Genomic DNA, 19672 nt, shown 5'->3' with positions numbered 1-19672 from the left:
TACAACAGTCTTTGAAAAATGTACATACATGTACAATGTAGTAACTTCAATGTACACTTAAAATACACTGATAAATCATAATTTATAGAGTTGATTTATAAGCCAAAGCAATTATACATTCTTTCATGAGCAAGATAAAAATTTCATGAAAAGTATTAAGAATGTAAATTACCAAAGTTATCAATAGCGTTGATGAGATGTAGAATATATAATTTACATGAAGTTATTAGATGTTTGACACATGATTGAGTTCAACTTATAATAGGTGAGTTACACTATGGTTGAGTTACCTGATGCTCATTAACTAGTGAAATTTACCATATAATACAACTATGTTACATCTTTCAACTATGAAATGTTCGAAATGAAGTTCAATTTGTCGGACGAGTCAATAAAAATGTTATAAATGTTGTTAAATCATGCACATTTTGATTGAAAAATGACTACAAAAATTGTTAAAAAAATTAGCAAATAAAGGGCAATTTATCTCAAATGTTGTAATTATAAAGACTAAAGAAAAAAAGAAAAGAAAAGAGCATAAACTACATAAATAACAAGAAAAGAAGCTAAAGATTTACAAATACAAGAAAGACAACAATAATAATGAAATGGAATGTACAGATTAAATTTGCATAAAAATTAACATAGATGATGGTTTATAATATAATATGCATAGTTTTCTCACTGACCAGCAGTTTGGTATGAATAAATAAATGCAGTAAAATAATGTAACAATCTCTTATAATATTATCTTATATTGCTTTTCATGTTGTCTGCGTAATAACTATTATGCAGTTGCAAAAATAGTTATCTTTAATGAAATAACCATAGTATTCATGTATATTGTCACCTTACTGCAGTAACAGGTTAACTCCTATTCAATTTAATAGGAGTTAACCTGCTACTGTACCAAGGTAAAGATGATATAACAAATTAAACATAAAACACCAAACACACAAAGTGTTACTTGCAAGCAGCAGTTCTGACCTATCTATGCCAACAGTACAGAGCCAGGACAAACCAAACATCCCAGTATTCGGACAAGACTTGGGCATTCAATTTCAAAACATTCTGATATTGCAATCTCCTTATTTTGCAAATTACAAAACTAAATCTGAAAATATCCATAACAAAAATAACAGCAAGGTCAAGGTCAAATGTCTACTTGCAAGTGTGCTTGTTTTCTGTTTTGTTCTTTTTATTGTTTTCTTTTTCCAGATGGCACAAGAATAAATTATGTTTTTCGCTTTATATATACAAATGTAATTCATAACATCTCCAAACTCTTAAAATTATTCACCAACAGCTCAATGAACATGTAATGAGTCAAATCTGTTCATTCAACTTTTTCATACAATATGTAGACTGAAAAAATCACGTTACAACATACAAAATTGAAATTGAGGCAATAACCTTTCCACTCATTTAACATTCTTCAATAAGAAGGATAAAAAAAAAATACACACGAAATAAGGCATTGACCGTTTAAAGTAGCACAAAATGCTACTGTTGACAAAAATTATGCAAATTTTGAATACAAGGATATTATGAAAACATAAACATCCCTATTAATCTATGTTAATTACGAAAAGCAAAAGGTTACTGTTGTATGTAAAAACGTCATGCGTAACTGCCGACATTCAATAAGTGTAAAAAAGGCAACAAAAAATTTCTAATTTGAAATAGGACACATTGCTCCAAGTTGACAAGACAATCTGGTTATAATCAAACTCTAAAGTGAAGTCACAATGATGGCAAGATTTTCGTCTTTGAAATTCATATGACAGAAAAAAATTGTGTTTTACGCCTGTTTATTACATCTAAATGTATATTAATAGTATAATTTTTTATCCGTTTTTTTGTCAGCTTCTTGTAAATTTTTCTTTAGAAATGTTCAGTTTCAATAATCCAGCTCTCTGGCTCCTGAAGGTAAGAATGTATGAATGCCAAGATTGTCTCCCTTGTAAACTCTTCATTCTTTTTCCTCCTCCTTGTTGTTGGTGGGTAGAGGGCCGCATGTTTGTGGTCGTTCTTGTTCACTATCACCAGACGTGGGAATTCAAACAGTGACAATGGATCCAGCTCATCTGATTCAACTGTAAAATAGAAAATTATAATTGATATATTTTTATAAAACTGCAGGAAAACAGTTCCATTACTATCTTTAACCATGGTTCTATTCCATTAGACTGTGAACTATGTGGGCACAAGAGAGACATAACACTTTATTTGATCTGAGGTCAAAGAACTGGAAAAAATAGATTCGAACAAATATATTCAAAATTACATGCCCTTTGTTTTTAATAGACAGTGTTACTTATAGATGGTAAAAGATTTGGTCAGTGGTACAGAACCAAAGAACAATGGTTCACTGTGAGCTTACCACTGGTAAGTAAATGGTTGAAAACATAATTATAGAGCCCTCATGAAGAAGAAGAAGAAGAAGAAGAAGAAGAAGAAAAAAAGAAGTTAATCTCCAACTTGTACACATACCGTTAAAGTAACCTTGCTGTTACAAGTAATTAACTATGCGAGATGGGTCTTAACAGAAACTGAGGTCAAATAAAATGCTCTGCAAGATTAATACAATTCAAATGAAGACCCTTTTTTGACAAACTTACAAACAAATATAACTCAATTTTTTTTTGGAACTACACAGAAATGAAAAGTATAATTTTCACATTTTATACTACTAACACTTTACTAAAATACTAACATTTGCATTTTTATATCTGTGTGACTACATTATCACATACATTGAACTAAGTAGTTAAAATTAGATAACTATAAAATTCTTTGACTCCATCACACATCATTTCACATGTGCTAAATCTGTAATAAATTTAAGGAAACAGACCACATCTTACAGCTTTGTAATATTTCACACTCCATTTATTTACTAAGAGAGCAATTCCCATGGTTAAAGAAAGCTGTTTCATATGAATGATTATGAAATATTTTACATCTGATATTTTCCATTGAGTTTTAGATAGACTTCTAAATAGTAAATTGTAAAATGTTTCAACTCGGACTGAAATTAACATAATTTCCCTGAGTGCATTACACTTATATCAATGTTTATCAATGACTCTGATGGTAATTTTAATAATTTCAATGATAAAAGTCATGCTTATGCTACAAAATTGGCAAAGGACTGGTTTACTCTTTTGAAACGAAAACACTTGAACATGATTTCCAATGAAAGCAAGTGCAGAACATTGTCATCCTTCAAAATATTATTTTATCATTTGTATTAGAATCATCATTATGACATAGGTTTTCTTATTCATTTAAAACCATCTTAATTACTAGTAGCTGAGAAGAATTTCTCCAGAAATCAACTCTTATTGTCAACAATCATTATTTGGCTTCTGAAACTTGCTTTAAATTATAGAAGACATAAACATTATCGAGAACTCATGATTTTGGGTAGGAGAAATCCATAACATCATAACTAGTTATGTAATAGGGTTATTAGAAGATAATCTTGAAGATGTTACTTGCTAATAAATAAGGAATAACAAGAGCCAGTCGAACCAGGTGATGCTCCCCAAATAGGTTTTGGACAAATAAGAAGTTTCTTGTTAATAAAGTTAAAAGTGTAAAAATTAAAAAGGGCAATATCTCCAAAATAAGGCAAGGCATAGTTATGGTTCCAATGCACTGCACTTCTACTCAATGAGATCCATCTACCTACAAAGTTTCTTGTTGATACCTCTTGTAGTTTCAGAGTTATGTCCAAGACAAAATGCAGACGGACAAACAGACGGATGGTCAAAGCGGCGACTATATGCTCTCCCTTTGGGGAGCAGAAAAATATGTAGAAATTTTGAAATTTTCATTTGATTAACTCTTTAATCTTAACCATGATAAATATCTTAAATGGACTCCAATTGCCACTCTGGTGCCGCAGATATTGTTCGTCTGCACTGGTTGCACGTGTATAATCATTTGCTGGTACTTTAACCTAGCTTACAGCAGCATTAAAAGCATGTGCTATAGTTAAATTATAATAGACATAAAGGCAGAATGAAAACTGTATAATAGAATTTACATAAACTTTTCATGATCTTAGGATATGATAACAGAAATATTCTAAGCGTAAAAAACCCAACAGAAATTGGGGTCATGAGCTCATTTTCAAGTTGTCTTTGAAATTTGAAAAGTTTGCTTTTATGTCTATATGCACATTATACACTTTAAACTGGCTTGTTTATTTCACTTGTACATGTAAAAAGCGAAACATTTTAAAATTCTTGTAAATCTCAAATTTAACCTTTTTGTTTCTGATGTCAACAAATTTTACCTAGCGATCAGTGCAGACCAAGAACAGCTGGCACATGGGTGCTTTCTAATCATTGTCTGCACTGTTCACTACTCAGTGTTTTTGAAGTGCTTCCTAAAATGACGAATGGTTAAGTCCATTATGAAAGATGGACAAGTCCATTTCATAATTTTTATTAAGTGGTTGGCAAGAGTTAAAACATAAAAATGCCAAATAGTTTAGGAATGTACTATAATCTACAATAAAGTTGTTCAGCAATGGTAAAGGGCCATTGAAGATTAGACAATTATATCAAATATAGTGACACATATCTTAAGTCCTTACATCATATTGTGTACCACTATAAAAATAGAAAATAAAAGTACACTGTATTATCAAGTATAATCAAATGATGATCTGTATGTTGAGAGTCATCATATGAGCCGCGTCATGACAAAACCAACATAATGGGTTTGCGACCAGCATGGATCCAGACCAGCCTGCGCATCCGCGCAGTCGGATCAGAATCCATGCTGTTCGCTTACAAACCCAATAGCTAGTAGAGAAATTGATAGCGAACAGCATGGATCCTGATCAGACTGGCAGATGCGTAGGCTGGTCTGGATCCATGCTGGTCGCAAACCCATTATGTTGGTTTTGTCGTGACGCCGCTCATATAAATTATAAAGCCTCTCATGACACTTGTTTCAAGCTTAAACTTGTCTTGAAAAAGGAACAATTAAAATGACAATATATAAATGACCGGGACAGCTTGTATCATCTTCATGAGTTTTTTTGTGGTTTTGGGGAGCAAAAAAGAAATCTGTCTTGATGATATATTGAGAGCACTTTAGGGACCACAAACAAATTGAAATTATATGAAAGAAAGAAAGTCATGAGTGGGACATTAATACATAGAAAAATCACACGAAAAATCAGCACCCCCCAGCCAGGACTCAAACTACAATTCTCTGGGTATATTATTATAACTAACCACTATACAACAGTGGCTAATTGTGTTTTCTGATTTGCTTAGATTATTGAAATTTTATTGTAACTTCATCCCCTTTATGTGCCCTACTTGGATGCGTCGGGGGGCTGGGTCCTGTGAACGTTGCATTTGAAAGAATCCAAAGTCCATAGTGGGATTTGAACCCATGGTGACGAAGGGCAAATGGTTTAAAATAAACGACCTTAACCACTCAGCCATGGACGCCATTTTAAGAAATCTACTTGCATCATCCTGACAAGATAACATACCTCTTTCACCATCTTTTTATTTTCCCTTCTTTTAAATTTTTTCATGGTATTAATTGGTATTAATTAGCATTATATACTAAGAAAAATAAAAATGTAAACATGCATACAAACTTGCAAGCCCGTATAAAAATAGAGGTCAATGTGTCAATGTGTAACTGGCGAGGTATCCTATCACCCTATCCTGACAACAAACAAACAAACAAAAACAAAGTAAACATCAAATAATCCCGTCTGAAACATCTAAGCGCATTGAGACAAGAAAATAAATTGTCTAAACTCCCCCGCATGTTTGGGTAGCTACTTCAAATGCTAATGCATTACCCTTCCAAATCAAACACAAAATATTAACGACTATTCATAAAATTTATGCTTACAAGGCCTTCATACAAATTTTAAACATTGATTTAGGTTATATATTGATCTAATATTAGATAGAACTTTCTAGGTTAAACACTTGAAAAATGAAAAAAAAAATGACATTGAAGTAGGACGTAAAAAAATTTATTGTACTCAATATTTTACTCTCGTTGCCATGCTAGTATTGAATTGCACCCGTTAATACTTCAGCTTATATTTGTATTTGCCGTCTGCAAAAAAGGAATAAGGTTATGTTTTTTGACAACAGTTAAATACAACTAATTATTAAGCACTTTTAAAATTATAACGTAAGAGAAGTACACCATTTGTAAAACCAAAGTGCATTCAGACGTGCTTCTGTTATAGTAAAGAAAGATTAAAATCTCATTGAAATTAAATTGCTTCTACCATACCATAATTAAATTTATCACATTTTTTCTAACTAATTTATAGTATTCTTAATTGATTAGTGTTCTATGTATTGTTAATACTTTTTTAGTATTTCATATTCTTGACTACTTTTTGTTATGCTGCTTCTATTTATCACATTTTTTTTATAAATAATTCATATTATTTAATTTTACCCACAAAATATGGTGCTATATCAGTCAAATATATTTCATATTTTTTAAAAATAAATATTAAATATAAATATGAAAGTGGGCGGTGTCAAAACTCATATTTATTTTGAGGGACTTCTTTCGCCATTTTGTTTGAAAAATCTGATCAATACAAAACAATTTTTTGTTTAATTTTGCTTTGAAAACTATCTAGAATGATAGAAAATGGTGTAACTAAGAAAATAAAACCGAACACCAATATCTTTAATTCTGTTATTAACGTTGTACAGACGTTTAAAGAGTTGTTTACGTGACGTCACAATGTAGCGCCATTTATCGCATGCAAAACAAACGCAATACATATTACTGCGCGCTGTACAATTGCAGTTGTGTAGCAAGCAATTGAAAACGAAATTAAATAAAAAGGTTATTTTTTCGTTTTTTCGTGAAATATGGTATATATTTTCACTCAACATGATAAAATGCCACATATTTTCACTCGCCGTCCCGGCTTGTGAAAATATGTGGCATTTTATCATGTTTCGTGAAAATATATTCCATTTTTCACGAAAAAACGAAAAAATATCCTCTTAGTATTCTTAACTGATTCTCTAAATGTAATTAATACTTTTTGAAATTTTATTCCTGACTTGTGACTTTTTTTCTTATGACATCTTTACTTATCTGATAAAAATTCTTGCATTTAAATTACACATAATAGTACAGAATAGTAAAATCTTAAGCAATTTTGTAAATGAACAATCACTAGAAATCAAACTTCATAATTAACCCTTAACCTGCTGAAACCAAACTGATAAGCCATTGCCACCAGTACAGAGACAGGCTAGCCTGCGCATCCATGCAGTCTGACCAGGCTCCATATTACTGTTTTTGTATTTATGCATTGAATTTCCATGAATTTTTTGTACAAACTGTTTCGAATTCAAAGCAAATTCAAAGCTAGGCAAATACATTACACAAATCCTCAAGGTCAAAGGTTAAAGGTCATTCACTTTCTTAACCATAGAATTGACCATTTGATTTGTCTATACCACCAGTATTATAGAGCCATGCTAGCCTGCACATGGGTATAGAGTCATACTGGTAAGCAGTTAGGTTAAACTACTACATTTGTAGTGGACAGGCCACAGTTCAAAGGTCAATGCGGCACTGCGAATTCACCAATAAGTGAAACAGCGTCAGTGCAAGCTGGAAGTGTAGAAAACCACCAACCAACCATTCAGATTGTAGGATTATTATGTCCGCTTAAATTCTAATAGTACATTAAGGTCTGAAGTACTCAATTTTCTTTTTTAACACTTTATTTACACAGTAAATGATCTAAGCCGCATAAGTATACATAACAATTATAATATGGGAACTCATCAAATATAGGGTTTTTTTTAATCGTAACAGTACAATTCCATCTGTGCTTAAAAGTGTTTTTTTGATTACATGAATTTTTCCTTTTCATATTTCCAACAGTCACTTACACTGGGTCAAACATTACCTTAAATAGACTTAGTTTGGTTTTACAACAAAAAAGGAAATAAATGTAATTCCTGATTCTCAACCAAAATAATTTATCGTCACCTTAGTGAAGTAACCAGTTAACTCCTAATATAATTCAATACGAGTTAACTTCATTAATTAAAATGACAACATGTGACTGAATGGTGAAGATGTTGGGCTAGTAATCTAAGGATTGCTGGTTGCATGGGTTCAAACCTCAGGGGCATTAGGCATTGTTCCTTAAGACAGAAACTTTACAATTATTACTTTATATATCTCTTACACCAGTCCTTTTCAATAAAATAAATTCTGTATAAACTAAATCATTCACACTAATTATACAGGTAGGTATAAAAGGGAGGTAATGGCTGGTGGGTGCTTTCGTTTGAATTTTTGAATGGAGAGATTTTTAAAAATATTGGCCTAAGTTACTGAAGAGTTCAGTAAGTATTCATGTTATTTGAAAAATTAGGCATTCAAGTTTTGGACTGGGTCTAGCTTTCAATATATAACTGTTCTGTTTATTGAAGGATTTCCAAATCAAATCAGTATAAAGTAAACAGCATAGAGCCTGGTCAGACTGCAATCTGCTAGCCTTCTGGTCATACGTCAAACTGGTGGCATAGTGTTCAAACGATATTTCATTAAAAAGAATTTGCATACTTAGTGACTTTCAACAGTACAGGTATTGATGGTGTCTCTATGCTTGAAAGGATTGATGTAGTAATTTTATTCATAAAATGATAGTAAAACTTTATCACGGATGAAATTGACTCAAATTGAGTTATGACAAGTCAAGTACCCTGCTGATTTATTCGGCATACATTCTAAAGCTGAATAATTTTTTTTTGTAAATCATACCCATTTTAACCATTGAACAAGAGGGCCATGATGGCCCTAGATCGCTCACCTGAATTATCAAACTCATCCAAACAATTACCTAGACAAGCATTCTGACCAAGTCTCATGACAGGTGAGTCAAAAATGTGACCACTACAGTGTTAACAAGGATTATCCATATTTGAGCAGTGCGACCTAGTTTTTTACCCAGGTGACACATATTCAAACTTGACCTAGAAATCATCAAAACAAACTTTCAGACCAATTTCCAGGATACTTGGATCAAAACAGTAGCAACTAGAGTGTTAACAAGATTTTTTCTATTTTAGCTCCGGTGACCTAGTTTCACATGCGATTTCGAACTCATCCAAGCAATTACCTAGACAAACATCCTGACCAAGTTTGATGATAATTGAGTCGAAAATGTGACCACTAGAATGTTAACAAGGTTTTTTCCATATTTGGGCGGTGTGACCTAGTTTTTCATCCAAGATGACCCATGTTCGATCTTGACTTAGAAATCATCAAAACAAACTTTCAGACCAATTAACAGAATATTTGGATCACAACAGTAGCCACTAGAGTGTTAACAAGATTTTTTTCTATTTTTAGCTCCTGTGACCTAGTTTTTCATCCGAAATGTCCCATGTTCGATTTATTCCCAGCAATGACCTAGACAAGTTTCCTGACCAAGTTTGATGACAATTGAGTCAAAATTGTGACCACTAGAGTGTTAACAAGGTTTTTCTATTTTTAGCTCCTGTGACCTAGTTTTTTCATCCGAGATGACCCATGTTCGAACTCATCCGAGCTATCACCTAGACAAGCATCTTGATCAAGTTTGATGATGATTGATGCAAAAATGTGACCGCTAAAGTGTTAACAAGGTTTTTCTATTTTTAGCTCTGGTGACCTACTTTTTCATCCGAGATGACCCATGTTCGAACTCATCCAAGCTATCAACTAGATAAGCATCCTGACCAAGTTTGATGATGATTGATGCAAAAATGTGACCACTAGAGTGTTCACAAGGTTTTTCTATTTATAGCTCCGGTGACCTAGTTTTTCATCCGAGATGACCCATATTCGAACTCATCCGAGCTATTATCTAAACAAGCATCCTGACAAAGTTTGATGATGATTGGGTCAAAAATGTGACCACTAGAGTGTTCACAAGGTTTTTCTATTTTTAGCTCCTGTGACCTAGTTTTTCATCAGAGATGACCCATGTTCGAACTCATCCAAGCAATTGACTAGACAAGCATTCTGACCAAGTTTGATGATGATTGGTTCAAAAATGTGACCACTAGAGTGTTCACAAGGTTTTTCTATTTATAGCTCCTGTGACCTACTTTTTCATCCGAGATGACCCATGTTCGAACTCATCCAAGCTATCACCTAGACAAACATCCTGACCAAGTTTGATGATGATTGGGTCAAAAATGTGACCTCTAGAGTGTTCACAAGGTTTTTCTATTTTTAGCTCTTGTGACCTAGTTTTTCATCCGAGATGACCCATGTTCGAACTCATCCGAGCTTTCAACTAGATAAGCATCCTGACCAAGTTTGATGATGATTGAGGCAAAAATGCGACCGCTAGAGTGTTCACAAGTAATTGTGGACGGCCGGACGGACGACGGACGACGGACATTCACCGATCCTAAAAGCTCACCCTGAGCAAGCTCAGGTGAGCTAAAAATTGACATAAAAATATATCTAATATATAAAAATCTCTATTCATTAACCATTAAAGGGACTCCACTGAGGGTTTTTGACATGACAGGATTGGAAATAATTTTTTCGAGATTAATGTTCCATTTGATGAAAGTCGATCTAGGCCAATAATTTGTTTGCAGAATACCAGATCATCTGCTCAATTCGTTTTTCAAGAACGATTATTCTAACTGTAAAAACTGACCCAAAAGTATTGCCTCAAATCAAGATAAAACGAGCAAGTTCGTTGAATTTATATCCCCCGCTGAGTACTGGTTATTATTAACACAACAACTGAAGACATAAGGCTTTATTAATATATTTATCATGGCATAAACAGTAATATTCTTTGAACCTGATAAATATTCAGGGAAATAACAGAGCCATAACTTTGTGTTAAATAGTAATATCTGGAAATGCTAATGAGATGTATGCATACTACATAACTAATCAAGGGCCATAAATCTGAGTTATAAGTATCTGACTGGAACAAGGCGACTATATGCACATCTCCTCTTAGTATCCCATAAAGTTTCATTGAATTCCAGCCAGTAGTTACAGAGAAATAGCACGGAAACAATTATTGCTCTGGTTGTATACTGCCTAAGTTATCAAGGGTCATAACTCTAAGTTAAAATGTTTGACCTGAACAAGGCTACAATATGCGCATGTCCTCTTCGTATTGAAGGTTCAAATAAAGTTTCATTGAATTCCAGCCAGTAGTTGCAGAGAAGTAATGAGGAAACAAATATTTTTCTATATGGATACTGCATAACTAATCAAGGGCCATAACTCTGAGTTAAAGTGTCTGACCGGAACAAGGCAACTATATGCGCATCTCATCTTGGTATTGAAGGTTCCCATAAAGTTTCATTGAATTCCAGCCGGTAGATGCAGAAAAGTAGCGCGGAAACAATTTTTTCTCTATATGCATACTGCATAACTAATCATGGGCCATAACTCTGAGTTAAAGTGTCTGACCGGAACAAAGCAACGATATGCGCATCTCCTCTTGGTATTGAAGATTCCCATAAAGTTTTGTTGAATTCCAGCAAGTAGTTGAAGAGAAGTAGAGCGGAAATGATTTTTACTCCATATGCATACTGCATAACTTATCAAGGGCCATAACTCTGGGTTAAAGTGTCTGACCGGAACAAGGCAACTATATGCGCATCTCATCTTGGTATTGAAGGTTCCCATAAAGTTTCATTGAATTCCAGCCAGTAGTTGCAGAGAACTACTCCGGAAACGATTTTTACTCCATATGCATACTGCATAACTAATCAAGGGCCATAACCCTGAGTTTAAGTGTCTGACCGGAACAAGCCGACGATATGCGCATCTCCTCTTGGTATTGAAGGTTCCCATAAAGTTTCGTTGAATTCCAGCCAGTAGTTGCAGAGAAGTAGTGCGGAAACAATTTTTACTCTATGCATACTGCATAACTTATCAAGGGCCATAACTCTGAGTTAAAGGGTCTGACCGGAACAAGCCGACGATATTCGCATCTCCTCTTGATATTGATGATTCCCATAGTTTCGTTGCATTCCAGCCAGTAGTTGAAGAGAACTACTCCGGAAACGAAATTCGGATGGACGGACGGACGGACAACACCAAAACTATATCCCCCTCCATAAAGTCCATAAAGTGCATTTCAATCTATTTCAGAGTATATTTCTTCATCAATTAGGCCATCAAATCTAGAGGTTAAGATCACTTGCAGTGTTAAAATCTTACTCTGCATAGATTATCTCTGAATAATTCTTTAATTCTTTAAGAAAAACTTTTCTTCCATTCTATCCTCTTTTGCCTAAAATAATACACTTGGTGGTCTTTGTATATCAGAGAAAATAGGAAGCAGTCAATGTAACAAGTGTTGGAGTGACTTTCAAGCCATCAAAACAAAAAAGACTCCTGACAAGATAAATAAATTACAACCTTAATAAATTAATTCATTAGATCATAGTTTGATTTCAGAGGGACAAAAAATCATTAGCATATTAAATAATCACAGGTGGTAAAATTTACTAGTGTTTCATTTAAATAACCCTGACTTCTTTTTTGTAAATGTTAAATGGACATGTCATTTTTAAAAGACGATTTCATTAAATAAACACAATACTCTTTTGATGAGACCGTGTTACTATGATAATAAATTCATAGATGAAAGAAGAGTCAGCCTTTACCTAGCTGTATGTAATCCGTTAAGATTTTACTTACATTGCCCTTACTAAGTAATGGTACATCATTTTGTGACAGTACATGCTTGATTTAGCTCCCTTTAATACTATATGACACAATGCCTCCACAATTTATGGTTTTAACCTTTACCACCACCCATTGTGATTTAGCTGACTACTCTGCTCTGAATCATCGGAACTGCCCATTATTTGAGCTGACTCTAAGCCTGCTGGTCGAAAGCAAAAGAATCTACCCTTGCAACCAGTGCTGAGCATTCAACAAGATCAGGCAGCACATCTGCGGTATCTGATCATGGTCTGAACTTTTCGCATCCTTAGTCAGTACTTATCTTGGAATCTACCCTATAAAATAATGAATTGTTCTGTCCAAATTGGAAACTGAACAAGGCTATTTCAAATATGTAGCATTATAAAGTAATGATTGCAATATTGAAATACTTAAACTAAGAGACACTATTGAGTACAGAATATCGGCATTTAGATACGATGATAAAAAACTTTGTAAAAAGAGGCATTACACCACCATAAAATTTCAACTGAACTTATAGTACACTTGTATTCAAATGACAGATTTTCATCAAGTTAAATCATGGATGAGTGGTTAAAGTCATTGACCACCATGGACCTTTGGATTCTTTCATGTTAGGGAGCTTTCCAGCAATACACAGAGGAGCACTCAACCAGAAGGGCTGGAAAGTTGCCATCTAACCTTTTAATTGTCAGCATGACGAAAAAAACACACACCAAAAAACACTCCCAAATTTCAATATTCATTATCTTTCTCTCTTTCTCTAACAACTACATTTTAACTGCTTAATTTGTATAATGATTGTAGAAAGAGATATACAAATCTGCAGACAGTGACACAGACACGAGGGACAGCAATAAAGGAAGGAAGAAAGAGGGCAAGCTAAAACTGTGCCGACATCAAATCTGAAAAAAATAATTTATGTACCAATACGAACCCTAAATTAAAACAAAAAAGAGATACATTTTTATTGCACTAGGTGATGGTGGGGCAAAAATCTGTAAAGAAAGAAAAACTCATAGTTTTTATGAGTGATAAGTCCATTAATTCTCGGATATCAATTAGCCGAATGTGCCACAGGGTTTATGTAACAATGAGTTAACGCAAACACCTGTGAAAACAAATGTTTACAAATCATTAACGTTTTTTTATGCAGTTTTAACGTGACAGAGTACTAATTTACAAAAACAATATCAAGAACATTACATTTTTTTTCTTAGTATATCACACAATAGGTCTTGAATTTGATGTAATGTCTGTCTGAAAAATAGATTTGCTTAACTTACTGTTTTGACACATCTTAATATAAGTCATTTATAACAGAAAATGAAGAGAAAAGAAATATACGGAAAATGTTTTTATAAATCTTCGTAAAAAAAACTAAAAAACTTTAACTGAAGTTTTAACATAGCTTGTTGACATTCTGAACTTTGTTCAACTTCAATTCATTAACTTAATGACATCATCAAGTTTGAGACCTAGTGGCAAAACATAAATGTATTATGCAACCATGACAGAGCATGCCAGGCTTGCACACCAATACTGTGCATCCACTCAACAGTCAATTTTAAAATTCTAATCTCATTATAGTGGAATCATGCTATAAAATGATAGTTTCAATAAAAGTTTTTGTTCATTGTTGAAAAGAATATACAACACACACTATATATACTTCCAGCTGCGAATACAGAAACCCTATGAACTAATAATGGTCTGTTCCATTCTCAAAACTGAACAAGTCCATTTAAAAAATTCAATAGGGTCAAGGTAAAGAAATGACATAAGTTATGTTACTGCTATTTAAGTATGCCTCAGAAATCCTATTTTTTTTTTTCAAATCTCTTGAAATGTCAAGCATGTGTTTGCATATAAGACCTGAAGAAAGGGCCTGTTGGAGCTAAGAAATGCATTCACTCCAGAAATTCGAACCTATTAAGTTTCCATTTACAATAACACAGGGTGTAAATGGTGACTGTAATTCTGATGCCTCAACCTGTATCACCATAAAGGTGTTATTTTTTGCCTTAACTGCCACAATTCCAATCTTATGATCTTCTCAACGACACTCTAGTGAACTAGAAATGTGTCCATAGGACACGGATGCCCCCACACGCCACTGTTCTGTCAATCTTATGACTCTAGGTCAAATGTTTTTTGGACTACATGTACCACAAGTAACAAAGGGCCATAATTCTGTTAAATTTGGTCGCAGCAAAAATTCCTTCCTTTACTACCATCTACACATTAAGGTTGTTCATCCCTGGAAGTTTAAGCAAATTCTGCCATCCGGTTTAAGAGGAGTTGCATTCACAAAATTTCTACATAGTATATAGTGAAACTAGAAATGTGTCATCATGCCACGGATGCCCCCGCATGCAGCCAAAATTTCAAATGTTATAATATTTAGTTCCAAATTTGTTTGCACAAATTATTTTTTTCATTCTAAGTTCAAAGCCCTTAAAACTTTTCAATGTTAACACAAACCATTTTTATACAATGTTCAAGGCACTGAAATTATTCAGTCTTAACCATTTTTATACAATGTTCAAGGCACTGAAATTATTCAGTCTTAACCTTTTAAAAATAGCATATTGCATATTTGTAGCCAACATAATGGCTATATACATTTCCACAAAAGTATGAGTGCTGAAACTGAAAGTTCAAAATTTTTCCAACATTCAGGAAAGATAAGTTTGTCTAAAATCATTGAACCACAACCAAATTCAAACTTAAATGGCTTATTCCTAAGATGTATCTATATCATTTTCAAAGTGAAAGGGACATAACTCTGCCAAAAAATCATCGAACCATGACCAAATTCCAACTTGACCTGCGCATTCCTTTGACATATCCATATGTCAATTTTGAGTTGAATATGTAACACTGTTGGGTTGATAATGAACAGAAACTGTAAATTTCATATCATTTTCAAAGTGAAAGGGGCATTACTCTGCCAAAAATCATTGAACCATGACCAGATTCGAACTTGGCCTGGGCATTCCAAAAACATATCCATATGTCAAATTTGAGTTGAATGTGTAATATTGTTTGGGAGATAATAAATGGAAACTGAAAATTTCATATTATTTTTAAAGTGAAAGGGGCATAACTCTGCCAAAAATCATCGAACCATGACCAAATTTGAAATTGACCTGCACATTCCTTTGACGTATCAATATGTCAAATTTGAGTTGAATGTTTAATACTGTTGGGAGATAATAAACAGAAACTGAAAATTTCATATTATTTTCAAAGTAAAAGGGGCATAACTCTGCCAAAAATCATCGAACCATGACCAAATTTGAACTTGGCCTGCGCATTCCTTTGACGTATCGATATGTCAAGTTTGAGCTAAATGTGTTGTACGATTGGGGAGATAATGAACGGAAACTGAAAATTTCCTATCATTTTCAAAGTCAAAGAGGCATATCTCTGCCAAAAATCATTAAACCATGACCAAATTTGAACTTGACCTGCGCATTCCTTTGACGTATCCATATGTCAAGTTTGAGTTGAATGTGTTGTACCATGATTAGGGAGTTAATGAATGGAAACTGAAAATTTCATATTATTTTCAAAGTAAAAGGGGCATAACTCTGCCAAAAATCATCGAACCATGACCAAATTTGAACTTGACCTGTATTTTCTCATGACATATCAATATGTCAAGTTTGAGTTGGATGTGTTGTACCGTTGGGGAGATAATGAACGGAAACTGAAAATTTCATATTATTTTCAAAGTAAAAGGGGCATAACTCTGCCAAAAATCATCGAACCATGACCAATTTCGAACTTGACCTGTATTTTCTCATGACATATCCATATGTCAATTTTGAATTGAATGTTTTGAACCGTTTGGGAGATAATGAACGGAAACTGAAAATTTCATATTATTTTCAATGTAAAAGGGGCATAACTCTGCCAAAAATCATCGAACCATGACCAATTTCGAACTTGACCTGTATTTTCTCATGACATATCCATATGTCAAATTTGAGTTCAATATATGCAAGGGTTATTAAGATAATGAACGGAAACTGATGATGACGGAAGGACGGAATGACGGAATGACGGAACAGGGTAACACTATATGCCCCTGCCATTATATGGCGGGGGCATAAAAAATCAACAAAGGGCCAAAATTCTGTTAAATTTGGTCGCAGCGAAAATTCCTTCATTTACTACCATCTACACATTAGGGCAGTTCATCCCTGGAAGTTTAAGCAAATTCTGCCATCTGGTTTAAGAGGAGTTGCATTCACAAAATTTCTACATAGTATATAGTGAAAAAAATCAACAATGGGCCATAATTCTGTTAAATTTGGTCGCAGCAAAAATTCCTTCCTTTACTACCATCTACACATTAAGGTTGTTCATCCCTGGAAGTTTAAGCAAAATCTGCCATCCGGTTTAAGAGGAGTTGCGTTCACAAGATTTTGGGACGTACGGACAGACGGACGGACGTACCAAAATTTGATGTTTATGAGGCAAATGAGCTCATAAACACCACCTGGACCAACGTCCATAAGCAAAATAAGCTCATAAAACTAAAAAAAATAGCTCTTAATTTGAATTTTATGAGTTTAGGTTCTTTATTTAACTACGGAATGAAGCTCATAATACTGTATTGTGTAGAAATATTCGCGGGCTTCAAATTTTCGCGATCTTCGCGGTGACATTAGATCCGCGAATTCTTGTTTAAAGCTAATATTTCTACACCAATAATTTCTTAATAGTCATATTTTTGCGCTTCTATAAAACAATGTACATCAGCGTGTGATATGCTTTTAGACTTTTTATTTAAATATTTACTGAGTAATTGTGATTTGTTTTCAAAGTTATTCATCATTTAAAATCGTTTATGTATGTGTTGTTTTTTAATAGTTTGTTCAGAAAAACCAAAACATGATCTGATCAGATGTCAAGACGTTTATGATGACGCAAACTGTGAAAAATTATGTACGTTAACGGGCATTCTTTTGTTTGCTATAATCTGTCCGCTAGACAATATATTTTTTCTGTACAATAACGTATTGTTTGACACCTGGTATTGAAAATAACTGTGAATTCCCACGATGATAACAGTAATTTTACCTTTTTTAATCTGAGTGATCTACTTGAATTTATAATTTTCGTCAGTCACATCCGCTAATTCAAAATAGCGGGAATATTTGTATAGACCCCCAAAGTGGACCTTTCCGCGAAAATTTGCTTCCGCGAATTTAAATACACATACAGTAATCAAATGTTGGCTCGGACAGACGTACGGACAGACGAACAGACGGACGGACAAGTGCAACGCTATATGCTCCCACTCTGTGGGGGCATAAAAATAAAATGGGATTAATTCCACACTTAATTAAATATGCCAATTTAACTCTTAACTTGCTGGAACCGAAAGTGACTGGCCACTGCTACCAATACAGAGCCAGGCCAGCCTACGTTCTGAAATGGACTCCACTGAGATTTCTTTGACATGACAGGACTTGAAAATAATTTTTCTAGATTAACATTCAATTTGATGTAGGCCTAGAGAAAAAATTTCAGATCAATCACTCCGTTTTAAAAAAAAATTATTATTCTAATTGTGAAAAAATGAGCTAAGAATAGCACAAAAATACAGTTTTCGAGTTATTTCTGAGTTTTTTTTTATCTTAATTATCTTTTGCATATCTTTCTGTTCTAAGTGCCCCAGTTGATCTATGTAAGAAATTCAAATTTTATGTTTTTAGGCTTTTGGACATCAGGCTCTACACTGTTAGGTAGCATAATTTTTGCCTTCATTAAACCTTGTATGGATTGTTTCAATTTCAAAGTAGGGCAAATCCATCTGCAGGTTAATGAAGACTTAAAATAAAAATGAGAAAAAAAAATTGATTAAAACCTGCTTCAATATTCTAGAACATAAAGTAAGCTAAACATATTCAAGGTTACATAACTTGTGAACAGCAACCTCATATTTCTGTCTCAGATTCTGAAGTAATTACATATAGATGCATGTATATTATTACATAAACTGGGTAATTTCAGTGTCATTTTAAGTATGAATTATTCCAGAAAATGTGATACTTTAAAAGAAAAAGTACATAATAAAAGTAAACCCTCCAGTGTTGTGTTGCTGACCTGACTTTAATTAATTATAGGGAATCAAGGTGCTATCTACAAGCATACAGAAGATTGGAAACAAGTTAAAGTACTTTACTATTACATATTGAATTGCACGACACATACAGTACATCATATACATGTATACAGAGTGACAACAGGCAGAATAGTGCAAATGAAAATGAATATATTTGACAAAACTACGTAAATACAAAATGTACCTACAGGTACATATATTTAACCTATTGGCACTGTATAATTTATACATGTACATAAAGTCCAACACACAGAATCATGGTGGGTGATCACATGACATTTGGGTCATCAACATTTTGCTAATTTTTAATTATATATTCAATAATAAACATATACCTTTTTCTCTGCAATATTTTCTGCAATATTTTCTGTAAAATTTTCTGATTCTGTACATATTTTTCTAATGTAGCTCATGTATAATGTATACTTTACTTTTTCCATTATATTTGTTAAATTGAGACTATGTTACTGCATATTTTCATATAAATATTTCCACATAGAAACATTTCTTCAAAAATAAAGGGGACAGGTAATTAAGGAGCTACAATGAAAAGTTTTTACCATTGAAATATGCAAATATTTGCCTGCAACATGATATATGCTTACTTTTCAAATATTAAAAGTTTTAACCATTTCATTTGATGTAGGTCTGGACCAATAAATTGTGTCCATTAGTTCAATCCGTTCTTCTAGAATAATTATTCTAATTGTGAAAAATTATCCAAATTTGGTAAGCTTTGCAACCCTTTTCATTCAAATTGGGCTAAGAATATCACAAAAATACAATTTTCAATTT

The 19672-nt window shown here is 33.3% G+C and overlaps 1 protein-coding gene across 1 annotated transcript in view; it reads right to left on the bottom strand.

Annotated features, from left to right (window-relative positions):
- Nucleotides 1–1895: 1895 nt before the first annotated feature.
- LOC132746014 (uncharacterized) overlaps nt 1896–19672 on the bottom strand; it is a 43006-nt gene continuing 25229 nt past the window's right edge. The window contains exon 22 of the mRNA XM_060735062.1: nt 1896–2096. Within this exon, the coding sequence (XP_060591045.1) occupies nt 2043–2096 (54 nt within the window). The 3' untranslated portion in view covers nt 1896–2042. The remainder of the gene's footprint in view (nt 2097–19672) is intronic.

The sequence above is a fragment of the Ruditapes philippinarum genome, unplaced genomic scaffold (assembly GCF_026571515.1).
Source record: "Ruditapes philippinarum isolate M1 unplaced genomic scaffold, ASM2657151v2 ctg2125_1_1_1_1, whole genome shotgun sequence".
In the NCBI taxonomy this organism is placed as follows: Eukaryota; Metazoa; Mollusca; class Bivalvia; order Venerida; family Veneridae; genus Ruditapes; species Ruditapes philippinarum.
This window is presented reverse-complemented; position numbering and strand designations above follow the sequence as displayed.